Consider the following 12,861-nt stretch of genomic DNA (forward strand, 5'->3'; position numbering starts at 1 on the left):
AAATAAGACTGGAAGAACATACATAAAAATATTAACACTGATTTCTCAAGGTTGCATTTCCTCTCCTCTCTTTTTATTTTTTCTTCTCAATGTCATCTACTTATTTTTCTAAAATTAACACACATGATGTATGTCATTAAAAAAAAAGGCATCTCAAATGTTCACAAGAGCAGAACCCTTGGTGGTGACGAGCCCTTCTTCTACTGGCCAGCACAGTCTAGACGAGAAGGGACCTCATTCCGAGGTCAACGAGGAAGGGGAAACGGGGACATAAATCATCCAAATGCATTTCAGGAGGTAGAAGAGCCAAGCAGGTGCTGTCTTTGCAGATTCCTTCTACTTAGCACCACCTCTGCATCCCCTTCCCGTCCCCAACACACACACACACACACACACCCCACATAAAACAGCTATAGCACATGCCTGGGAAGACACTCTGCTTGGGAGAAACGAATGCAGAGGGCTTGGCCAGGCAGCCAACCCAGGGCAGAGGCAGAAGAGCACAACTAAAACCAGCCTCCCACTTCTCGGAAAACGATTTTGTCATCCCCATTTCACAGATGGGGAAATGGAGGCCAAATAAGTTACAATAAAAGAAAGCTCTGGGATGGGACCCTGGTCTGTCTGATCCCAAAGCTCATGCAGTGCCTTTCACCAGCTCCAAACTGGATATGGTACTACGTACCAGGTATTACTTATTGTGCCTTTTCCTTGGAACCTCAAGATCTGTTCTCACCCCACCCCCATGCAGACCTAGCTATCGGGTAGCCTCTGGGAATCTCTGAGTTGCCACCTGAGATGAAAGCTTTGAGGTTTTACCTTGATTCACAGAAACAGGCACATCATACAAATACTGAGAAATCTTATCCTATAGAGGCAGGATTCTAAAGTTAGCATTGAAGGCAAGAGTTGCAAATAGTCAGTTACATGTAAAAAACTCTTTGCTTGCCTACCACGTTCATCTTCCATAGAGACATTCTACACACTAAAGTCTAAGGAAGAAATGAGAGTCTGCGTGTTTGCATCTGGATCTTCAGATATTCTGCTTTGAAGACAATTATGAGAACCAGTGGTGCTGGGACCATGATGCAGCCGTGTGGTCATCCTTGCTCACAGAGAGATCGTATTCTGTTTAATGTTAAACTTTGTACTGGCAGTATATGCTCATAGGTGTGTTTGTTGCTGGGATTAAACAAACTCATTTATAATAGGGGTTAGAAAATGTTTGCTGGATTTGAAAATATATATTGCTTATTCTGAGCCACATACACACTGTCCTTTGAAAGGCTTCAGAGAAGTTGGCCACCTGCCCAGCAGCTACCCTCCCTGGGTCCTTGGGCACTGGCCTCATCTCACCACCGTGTGTCATGTGACTCCACTGTGTCTGCTTTTTGCAGCTACAATTTGCTGATGACCCGACACTCACTCTGGAGCTGAGGGCTTCGAGCTGGTGATCCTTTTCTTTGTTCTCACTTTTCAGTTGATTCACCTCCTGTTGTAGTTGTTGAACTTGACCATCCTTTACTAACACGTCTCTTTGCAAAGATGACACCATCTCTGTAAAAGAACCAAACCAAACCAAAACAAAAGACTCATGGAGGTCAAAGAGGCAGGAAGGATTATTGGCAACACCATGGCTGTCAGCCAACGTTTGGACAAGACCTTCCAAGTCTGGCCCACCACCGGTGCCCTCCTAGAACTGGGGAGGCTTTTTCCAAGGGTCCCAGAGCAGGAATGGGAATGAGAGCAAAGTCCACGGAACAGGGTTTGAGGCTTCAGTGAGAATGAGGGGCAGTCAGCACCAGCGAGAGGAGAAGCCTTTGGGGGCCCCTTGTGGGCACAGGCCAGGCAAAGCTGGGAGGAGAGGCCACACCATGGGCCTGGGGAACAAAGGCCCAGCACAGGGAAGGTCCAGGAATTCTTCTCCAGAGGCCAGGAGACGGGTGTGTGGCAGAGGGCACTGCTGGACGCTATTGATGGGGTGGTGGTTTTCACACTCCTCTGAGTTTGGACCCCTCTCTACCACTTATTAGCTTGGTGGTCTTGGACAAGTTATTTCACCTCCCACTGTCTGTCCCACACAGAGTTATTGTAAGGGTCAAATGATGCGGTATGTCCCAAGAACTCAAAGTGGCTAAATTATGTTTGTTACAGGGCGCCTATTATTTTTCTTGGCAGCCAGCTTCCAAAATGGCCCCAATGATCCCTGCCGCCTAGAATTCATGCCCTGTGTAGCCCCTCCCACCCTGAATAGGGCTGCCATGGGTAACCAATATGATACTGTGGAAATGATGGAATGTTTCCTCCCAGGCTGGGTCATAAAATACACTGTGGCCTCCTCTTTGCTCTCTCTCGAATCACTCACTCCGGGGGAAGCCAACTGCTGTGTCATGAGGACACTCAAGCAGCCCTAGAGAGAAGCATGTGTGCTGAGGGACTAAGGCCTCCAGCCAATAGCCACATGAGCAGCCATTCGGAAGGGTGATCCTCCGGCTCCCCCCGAGGCTTTAGATGACATGACTGATGCCCCAGCTGACATCTTGACTGCAACTCATGAGAACTAAGTCACCCCCCGCTCAAATTCCTGAACTACAGAAACTGGGGGAGATAATAAATATTGGTTGGGGTTTTATCCATTACATTTTGGGGTAACTTGTTATGCAGCAATAGATAACTACTCCATTACTGTAGCACCATTTTTTTAAACATCTTTATTGGAGTATAATCGCTTTACAATGGTGTGTTAGTTTCTGCTTTATAACCAAGTGAATCAGTTATGCATATACATATATCCCCATATCTCTTCCCTCTTGCATTGTAGTATCATTTTGAATAAAAGTGGGAAGAAGGGTGCATAAATGCAGTGGTATTGGGTTATCTCCTACGGTTCTTTTCTTGAAAGAACATCAGGCCTAGTTTTAGTGGTAGGTATCAATCAAGAATGTCTATGAAATAAAGCACAAAATGCTCCAGAATTTCATTTTAAAAATGAGCTCTGCCTCCAGGACACAGTTCAGTTACTTGGAAATCCCTCTGGGGCTTGCCACACTTTGAGTGGGTCCAGCCCATCTCAAGCGTTATCCCAACCCAGGTCTGTCCGACTCCCTGATCGGAGAAGGTGGGATCTGAGACAGGCTTGATGCTTGGATGAGGTTTCACTGGCCGACATACGGGAGGAAGGTGAGGACCAGCGAGTTCATCCTTCCATTCCTGGTGCCCGGAACAGCACCTAGCCTGGGGGAGGTGCTCAGAAAATATCTGAGGACATCCCAAGTGAGGGAGGAGCATAAGCAGAGACCTGGGGGCAGCAGGGGGTGGGTGTGGGTGTGATTAAGTTGCAGAGTGAGGCAGAAGAAAAGCACAGATTCATACAGAGATGGGGATTCACGTGCGACTCAATGCTATGCCTGCCTTCTACAGCTGTGGGCATGTTTCCTGCTATGCGCTGGCTGCTTTCAGAGTGATGTGCCCCTCCGAGGCTCACTGCCTCCTCCCTGTCACCTGCTTCTCTCCCTCCCCTCGTCTGTGAGTGGTCCCTCCTCTTCAGGTCTCTAGACATGTCAGTTTCTGCTTAAAAAACTCCACTGGATTCCCAACACCCTTGGAATAAAAACGCAGACCCCCCGACCCTGCCCAGCCTCACAATCCCCTGTTCACTCCACGCAGCCTCGCTTGCCCTTGGCTTGTCCTTGCCCACCTGAAACAGGTCCTCTCTAAAAGAAGGACATAGCCGTGGAGGATGCAGCATAAACTGGTTAGAATCGGCTAGGTCCAAGGGGGTGTATGATTCGACTTCCAGGGGAACTGGAGCCTCATTACAGGCTTATTGTAATACATGAGCAAAATGACACACGCACCAGCACCAGGACTCTTCCGAGGCTGACCATAAAGGTCAAAAAGTGGGTGGTGGGGCTTCCCTGGTGGCGCGGTGGTTGAGAGTCTGCCTGCCGATCCAGGGGACATGGGTTCGTGCCCTGGTCCGGGAAGATCCCACATGCTGCGGAACAGCTGGGCCCGTGAGCAATGGCCGTTGAGCCTGCGCGTCCAGAGCCTGTGCTCCGCAACGGGAGAGGCCACAACAGCGAGAGGCCCGCGTACAGAAAAAGAAAAAAAAAAAAGTGGGTGGTGGCCCAATGCCTGGAAATCCCCGCCCCTTCACCAAACTATTAGAGTTGTCCCAATCCTCCCACTCATTAGCCTATAAAATTACCCAGCCCATAAAAACTAACCGCCCCATATTTGGGGGCCTCTAGCCTTCTGAGATGGCCCACACTCTGTCTGTGGAGTGTGTTTCTCTCTAAAGAAATCCACTTCTTACTTTGTCTTTCACTGAATTCTTTCTGCGATGAGACATAATGAACCTGAGCTTTAGTAAGTCCCGAGACCACATGCGTGATCTCGATTAAAAGATAGTGGGTTCTGACTGGGTTCGAGTCCCAGCCCACGGGTTCAAGTCCCACCTGAGTCCCATGGTTGCACACCCACTAAGCTGGTCCCCCTTGGCCTCCCCCCTTGAAGCGCTGGCCACCACGACACACAGTTTATTTTCTCCACAGCACCACTGCTCTCTGAAGTGGGCTTGTTTATTCATCCGTTTACTTTTATTGTCTGTCACCCCCTCCCGAATCTGTGAGTACAGGAATCTGACTGTCTTGCTTGGCTCTCCCTCCCCGGAGCCTGGAACGGGGCCTGACACCTAGTAGGAGCTCAAGAAACATGTTGAAGCAATGAAGGAATCCAGGGAATCAAAGCTCAGTCACAGCTGTGTGTTGGCTGCCCCTCTCCCAACCCAAGCCCTTTATCAGGGAACCACCTCTGATCAAATTAGAAAATGGTTTCCCTTGGGCCCAAGTGCACTCGGCTGAAATGTGTGAGACAATGGGTGCCTTAAAGGAGTGACCCCATTTTGTCCACGCTCTAGTTTGCACTCAGGCTGCTTTGTGGAACCACCCAAGCCACAAGGCGACCTGTGTTCTCCCTGGTGGGGCCAGTGCTCAGGAGACCTTGTAGCCAAGAGATACCATTCTCTCAAATATTTACCTGGCCCTGCCCTCGGAACTGGGTGGCAAGAAACCTCCACTGAGGGAGAACTCTAATGCACCGACACGGGTGATCCCTGAGGCTGCACCCAGGTCAAGGGCACAGGTGTGCTGGTTGACTGGTGATGTCTGCAGGGGGAGGGCAGAAGCTCTGGGGCCTGAATGCAGAAGGGCCTCACCTGACGTGATGGCGGCGTCCCTCCTTAAGTTCTCAACCTCGTGCTTCAGGGAGGTGATTTCTAATTTTCTCTCAGACAGGGTCTGGCACAGCACCTGGTTGTAGCCTTGCTGTAGGGCACTGATCTGTGGAAGGAGGCAACACACAGTCAGAAGGGGCCAGCCAGGCCTGCAGGACACGCCGGTACTTCTCCAACATTGGGCAAAGAGTCGGGTTGACATTGGATCGGGGTGTTGGGGAAACCAAGGTTTTCAGTTGTCACTAGTGGAAGGGGCAGGAGGGGGCCTGTTCCTTCAGTGACCACCATGTCATCGGTCCTCGAGACACGAACCTTATCTTTGTGGCCACCCAGGGGCTCGGGTGCTGCTGTCTTCCTATGACCTGTGGGTTTTCAGCCATAAATAGACCAGCTGTTGGTTCCAGATCATCCAGCACTGACTGGATGCACAGCAAAGTTCAAGAGCCGGGAGCAGGTTATGAAATGAATTCCCTCTAATGAGAATAGAGGGTAGTTTATACCTCACAGAACACTCCAGAGTTTACAGAGCCCATTCACACATGCTACACTGATACTCGTCACAGCGTTGCTGAAGGCTGACGTTCCCATTAGTGTGCCCATTTTGTAAGGGAGCCAGGTTGAGACTTAGAGAGGCGAGGCCCCCTGCTCGGGATCACGTGGCTGGTCAGACGTGGAGTCTGATTCAAACCCAGTCTTTAGTTGCCTGGTTCCTCCTTCCCAGGTGGCTCTAGGAATGAGCGTGAGAAGTTGGAGGCTGTAAAGCATGGCATGGACTCGGGAGCCGGACTGTGGCCTTCAAGTCCTGTCTCTGCCAGTTAACGGGCTTTGTGAACACAAGGAGGACACCATATTCTGTTTCCTTTTGTTCAGTCTGTACGCGGGGTGATGGTAGTCCCAACCTGATAGGATTGTGAGAAGTATTTTAATAAGTTAACATGTGTACAAGTGCTCAGATCATGCCTGGCACACGGCACAGGGGGATGAGCTGTGACGGTCCTCTCCTCTGACTACCCACGGGGTGTTTTTTTTGTTTTGTTTCGGGGGATTTTTGTGTTTTTTTTTTTTGCGGTACGCGGGCCTCTCACAGTTGTGGCCTCTCCCATTGCGGAGCACAGGCTCCGGACGCGCAGGCTCAGCGGCCATGGCTCACGGGCCCAGCCGCTCCGCGGCATGTGGGATCTTCCCGGACCGGGGCACGAACCTGTGTCCCCTGCATCGGCAGGCGGACTCTCAACCACTGCGCCACCAGGGAAGCCCTCACGGGGTGTTTTAGCTTCAGCTTCCCTCGTCCGTCTCTGGGGAAGGTAGTTGGTAATCTTTATGTGTGCATTTGTAAGCCTTGCCAGGCTCACTTAAACGCCAGTGTGGTTGTTATTAAGAGGAAATACAGGGGCTTCCCTGGTGGTGCAGTGGTTGAGAGTCCGCCTTCCGATGCAGGTGACGCGGGTTCGTGCCCCAGTCCGGGAAGATCCCACATGCCGCGGAGCAGCTGTGTCTGTGGGCCATGGCCACTGAGCCTGTGCGTCTGGAGCCTGTGCTCTGCACTGGGAGAGGCCACAACAGTGAGAGGCATGTGTACCACAAAAAAAAAAAAGAAAAAAAAGAGGAAATACAGGAATCGTGGGTGGGAGGACCACAGGTCGGCTCTATCTATGGCTGCTGTGAGCACCCTCTAAGTCCATGGCTCAGAGCCCCCTCAAGGGCGGGCCCCCCTCCAGGGGTCTAGGTCTACACGTGGGGTGTGGAAGGCTCTCCATCAAAGGCAACGTTGGTAAGGGCCCGAAAGTAGCTGCCAGGCCTCGGCCTCCACAGAGCAGGTACCCGAGAGGCCAGGAAAGAGAGCTGGGCCTGGAACCCCCTCCCTCTCGGTCTGATGTGGCCAGACTGCTTGTTCTGAGTGGCCAGGACTTTCCCACCTGAAGGTGCACTGTGGGCCTTTGCCCTGTGATTTTTCAGATGTGAGGCCTCAGTACTAACACAGGGACACGTTTATTGGGGCATAAATGCCACACAATCCGTAGACAGGACAAGAGCTAGCTTGTTTTGTTTTAGTATTTTTTTTTTTTTTTTGCTGTACGCGGGCCTCTCACTGTTGTGGTCTCTCCCGTTGCAGAGCACAGGCTCCGGACATGCAGGCTCAGTGGCCATGGCCCACGGGCCCAGCCGCTCCACGGCATGGGGGATCTTCCTGGACTGGGGCACGAACCTGCGTCCCCTGCATTGGCAGGTGGACTCTCAACCACTGCGCTACAGGGAAGCCCCACTAGCTTGTTTTGATAGATCAAAATGGAAGTGACAAGGAGAAGGGTGCAATTTCTTTTCTTTTCTTTAAAATAAATTTATTTATTTTATTTATTTATTTTTGGCTGTGTTGGGTCTTTGTTGCGGTGCACAGGTTTATTGCAGCGCCTTCTCTTGTTGCAGAGCATGGGCTCTAGGCGCACGGACTTCAGTAGTTGTGGCACGACGGCTCAATAGTTGTGGCACACGGGCTTAGATGTTCCGCGGCATGTGGGATCTTCCCAGACCAGGGCTCGAGCCCGTGTCCCCTGCACTGGCAGGCGGATTCCTAACCACTGTGCCACCAGGGAAGTTATGGGTGCAATTTCATTGTTCTCCTAAGGTAAGTTTGCCAGATTTAGGGGAGGAAAAATGGATGTTCACTTAAATTAGGATTTCAGATAATGAATAATATTTCAGTGCAAATGTGTCCCATGCAATATTTGGGACACACACTAAAACGAAATTCTAAAATTCAAATTTAACTGGGTGTCCTTACTTTATCTGGCAACCCCACCCGAAGAGAGTTCCTAAACTTCAGTCATTCATATACCACTTTCACCATTTTTCCCATGTCTCTTGGCTAGTCCCACTATAATTTCTTAGCATTTTTCGTAGAAGCAGCTCCCTTTTTAAACTTAAAAACGTGCATTAAATTAAATATAACTGTTATAAGAGTAAATAGAGACTCACTATCTTAAATAAAAATAATCCCTCCAAAAGAAGAAATACAGGAATTTCCCTGTTTACCATCAGACCAGGTTGCAGGCATCACACTAAAAAAAAAAAAAAAAAAAAAAAAAAGATTGGGGGGAGGTGGTGGGCATGCCCAGGTAATGGAGTTCGGGCGTGCTGATATGGCCACCAGATGGCGCGCACAGCCTTTGGTCTTGGTTTGTGTCCTTGGAAATCTTGTCATTATTACTCTGGTAGAATTAACAGAAGTGTCAAGGTCTCACAAGTTTTCTGACTCGTTTCATGCACCATCATGGTTCAGAGTCTAGGACATTTGGGGCAGTTACACTTACCTTTTCCCTGGGGCACCTGAGACATTATTGGGGGGGGTCTATGCTAGAAGTTGCAGGGACACAGGCCACTCTGACCCCCACTCTCCCCAGGGCTATACTTTTGCATGTTTGTGCTTTGGAAACTTTGAGTGAAACAATTCTTTCACATCTTACTTTTCTCTGTTGGGGGGAACTACAACTTTTCCATAAAAGGTCCTTGGAACACTGAAAGTGTTTGTAAGCTCTTCTCAGCTTGATGCTTTTATTTGCATGATACCAGAGATAGAACACACAGAGACAAACTTCCAGAAGGGAAAACATACGTTCCCCTCTAAGACTCCAGTGGTTTTGACAGATTGAAAATATTTCAATCTGAGTGTCAGAGTTTTAGGATTTCGGATTGCTGGAAAACTCCAACGAGTCTTCAAACCTCTTTGATACTTTTACTATCAAAGTAAATATCCATATTGTTTGTAATGGCATAAATTCCAAGATGTTTAATGTCTGTTAAGCTGTGTAACAAAATGGGCACTGAATCATAAGAAAGTTAAGAGTGCTAGGAGGAGTGATTGTTTCAGGATGATAATTTGGCTTCTAATTACCACAGGTGTATAAGAGCACATGGAGGTAAGAATTTTCTAGTGATATTGTAGCAGATCGAAGATCTGCGAGAGCAAATCATTATGCACACACCTTCGGGGACCAGGGAAAACACATAAAGTAATCAGAACCATAAATCAACCTGCCATGTGGCTTACACTTCTGGTGGAATGCCCTGCAGGCAGTAGAATAGTTAAGAAACTAAAATGTCAGTGGATGAAACTCGATTTGAGTTCAAACGAATCGAGCCTCTGGTTCACATATGCCTTGCTATAAAATATTCTTCTTCAGTTATAAGTGAAGCTCCAGGGGTAGGGGCGGCAACAGCATGATGCATCAGTGTAATTATTTCTAGATAATATCTTTGTAAAAAAACATTTTTCCCCCAGATATCGGCAGCCACTTTAAATAATACTCAAATTGGGACCGGCTGATATTCAAAGATACGTGGAAATTATATAATATTCTATGTCAAATATATTTCAATTATTTAAAAAAAGGTATGTGGGGAATTGCCTGGCAGTCCAGTGGTTAGGACTCTGTGCTTCCACTGCTGGAGGCCTGGGTTTGATCTCTGGTCAGGGAACTAAGATCCTGCAAGCCGCGTGGTACGGCCAAAAAAAAAAAAAAGGTATGTGGGAATAATTCAGCCTCATCCATGTACCTGAAAAAGACATGTCATTTTCTCAGGAAAGCTCTGAAATGGGAGAATAACTGAAAGGAATATTTCAGCAAAATTGGGTTCAGTTCAAGAAAAAGGTGCTCATTAATGTGTCAGCTACATGTCAAGGTAGCTGTTTGCACTAATAATCCCTACAGGACCTGTTACTTTCATTGTTTTTTCAAAACCAGGTTTGAAGGAGAGTCATTAGTTCCTTTAAATATTAGAGCATGTATTTGTTGACTTGTTTATTCTGTCTCCCTCACTAGAGCATAACAGGGGGAAGGATCATGTCTGTCTTGTTCTCTGCTGAATTCTCAGAGCCTGGAAGAGGGCATGGCACGGGATAGGCCCCCCAAAATATTTCTTTGGATTAATGGACGGATGGATGGATGGATGAATAAAGAACAAACAAACAGCCACAGTCCTAACAGAGTTCTAGAAGGTTACTGGGCCCAACCTTTGCCTTCATGGAGCCTACAGTATCCTGCTAGAATCTCCTAGGTTCACCATACACAATCTGTGCCCTTTCTAGAGCACCATTTCTAGGACTGAAACTGTGTACCTAGAATCGGTTACAGAGGGAAAGACAGTAAACAGAGCACAAGAGAACAAAGGCCCCCAAGCACTGACTACGGTTTTTTTTTTTCTATCTCTTTTTTTAAAATGTTTATTTATTTATTTATATTTTTCTTATTAGTCACCCATTTTATACACATCAGTGTATACATGTAAATCCCAATCTCTCAATTCATCATACCACCACCCCCACCCCCTGCCGCTTTCCCCCCTTGGTGTCCATACGTTTGTTCTCTACATGTGTGTCTCCATTTCTGCTCTGCAAACTGGTTCATCTTTACCATTTTTCTAGGTTCCACATATATGCGTTAATATAGGATATTTGTTCTTCTCTTTCTGACTTACTTCACTCTGTATGGCAGTCTCTAGATGCATCCACGTCTCTACAAATGACCCAATTTTGTTCCTTTTCATGGCTGAGTAATATTCCATTGTATATATGTACCACTTCCTCTTTAACCATTCGTCCGCCAATGGGCATTTAGGTTGCTTCCATGATCTGGCTATTGTAAATAGTACTGCAATGAACATTGGGGTGCATGTGGCTTTTTGAATTATGGTTTTCTCTGGGTATATGCCCAGTAGTGGGATTGCTGGGTCCTATGGTAATTCTATTTTTAGTTTTTTAAGGAACCTCCATACTGTTCTCCATAGTGGCTGTATCAATTTATATTCCCACCAACAGTGCAAGAGGGTCCCCTTTTCTCCACACCTTCTCCAGCATTTGTTGTTTGTAGATTTTCTGATGATGCCCATTCTAACTGGTGTGAGCTGATACCTCATTGTAGTTTTGATTTGCATTTCTCTAATAATTAATGATGTTGAGCAGCTTTTCATGTGCTTCTTGGCTAGCGGTATATCTTCTTTGGAGAAATGTCTATTTAGGTTTTCTGCCCATTTTTGGATTGGGTTGTTTGTTTTTTAATATTTAGCTGCATGAGCTCTTTATATATTTTGGAAATTAATCATTTGTCAGTTGTTTCTTTGCAAATATTTTCCCCCATTCTGAGGGTTGTCTTTTCATCTTGTTTATGGTTTCCTTTGCTGTGCAAAAGCTTTGAAGTTTCATTAGGTCCCATTTGTTTATTTTTGTATTTATTTCCATTACTCTAGGAAGTGGATCAAAAAATATCTTGCTGTGATTTATGTCAAAGAGTGTTCTTCCTATGTTTTCCTCTAAGAATTTTAGAGTGTCTGGTCTTACATTTAGGTCTCTAATCCATTTTGAGATTATTTTTGTGTATGGCGTTAGGGAGTGTTCTAATTTCATTCTTTTACATGTAGCTGTCCAGTTTTCCCAGCACCACTTATTGAAGAGACTGTCTTTTCTCCATGGTATATCTTTGCCTCCTTTGTCATAGGTAAGTTGAGCATAGGTGCGTGGGTTTATCTCTGGGCTTTCTATCCTGTTCCATTGACCTATATTTCTGTTTTTGTGCCAGTACCATATTGTCCTGATTACTGTGGCTTTGTAGTATAGGCTGAAGTTAGGGAGTCTGATTCCTCCAGCTCCATTTTTTTCCCTCAAGACTGCTTTGGCTATTCGGGGTCTTTTGTGTCTCCACACAAATTTTAAGCTTTTCGGTTCTAGTTCTCTAAAAAATGCCATTGGTAATTTGATAGGGATTGCATTGAATCTGTAGATTGCTTTGGGTAGTAGAGTCATTTTCACAATATTGATTCTTCCAATCCAAGAACATGGTATATCTCTTCATCTGTTGCTATCATCTTTAATTTCTTTCATCAGTGTCTTACAGTTTTCTGCATACAGGTCTCCCTAGGTAGAGACCTACCTCTCCCTAGGTAGGTTTATTCCTAGGTATTTTATTATTTTGTTGCAGTGGTACATGGGAGTGTTTCCTTAATTTCTCTTTCAGATTTTTCATCATTAGTGTATAGGAATGCAAGAGATTTCTGTGCATTCATTTTGTGTCCTGCAACTTTACCAAGTTCATTGATTAGCTCTAGCAGTTTTCTCGTGGCATCTTTAGGATTCTCTCTGTAGAGTATCCTGTCATCTGCAAACAGTGACAGTTTTACTTCTTCTTTTTCAATTTGGATTCCTTTTATTGCTTTTTCTTCACTGATTGCTGTGGCTAGGACTTCCAAAACTATGTTGAAGAATAGTAGTGAGAGTGGACATCATTGTCTTGTTCCTGATCTTAGAGGAAATGTTTTCAGTTTTTCACCATTGAGAATGATGTTTGCTGTGGCTTTGTCATATATGGCCTTTACTATGGTGAAGTAGGTTCCCTCTATGCCCACTTTCTGGAGAGTTTTTATCATAAATCAGAGTTGAATTTTGTCAAAAGCTTTTTCTGCATCCATTGAGATGATCATATGGTTTTTCTTTTTCAATTTGTTAATATGATGTATCACATTGATTGATTTGCATATATTGAAGAATCCTTGCCTCTCTGGGGTAAATCCCACTTGATCATGGTGTATGATCCTTTTCATGTGTTGCTGGATTCTGTTTGCTAGTATTTTGTCGAGGA

At 46.3% G+C, this 12,861-nt stretch overlaps 1 protein-coding gene and 1 pseudogene across 2 annotated transcripts in view; one reads left to right on the plus strand and one right to left on the minus strand.

Moving 5' to 3' along the window:
• Positions 1–12,861, plus strand: part of LOC308611519 (centrosomal protein of 78 kDa-like) — a 739,857-nt pseudogene that overhangs the window by 391,925 nt on the left and 335,071 nt on the right. The window lies entirely within an intron of this gene.
• LOC308611512 (forkhead-associated domain-containing protein 1-like) overlaps positions 1–12,861 on the minus strand; it is a gene marked incomplete at both ends in the record, with an annotated part of 60,047 nt that overhangs the window by 38,161 nt on the left and 9,025 nt on the right. Inside the window, 2 exons of the mRNA XM_081260255.1 lie at positions 1,427–1,557; positions 5,219–5,342. Of these exons, the coding sequence (XP_081116381.1) occupies positions 1,427–1,557; positions 5,219–5,342 (255 nt within the window). The remainder of the gene's footprint in view (positions 1–1,426; positions 1,558–5,218; positions 5,343–12,861) is intronic.

Source organism: Mesoplodon bidens (assembly GCF_964165515.1).
Source record: "Mesoplodon bidens genome assembly, contig: HAP1_SCAFFOLD_120, whole genome shotgun sequence".
NCBI classification, from domain to species: domain Eukaryota; kingdom Metazoa; phylum Chordata; class Mammalia; order Artiodactyla; family Ziphiidae; genus Mesoplodon; species Mesoplodon bidens.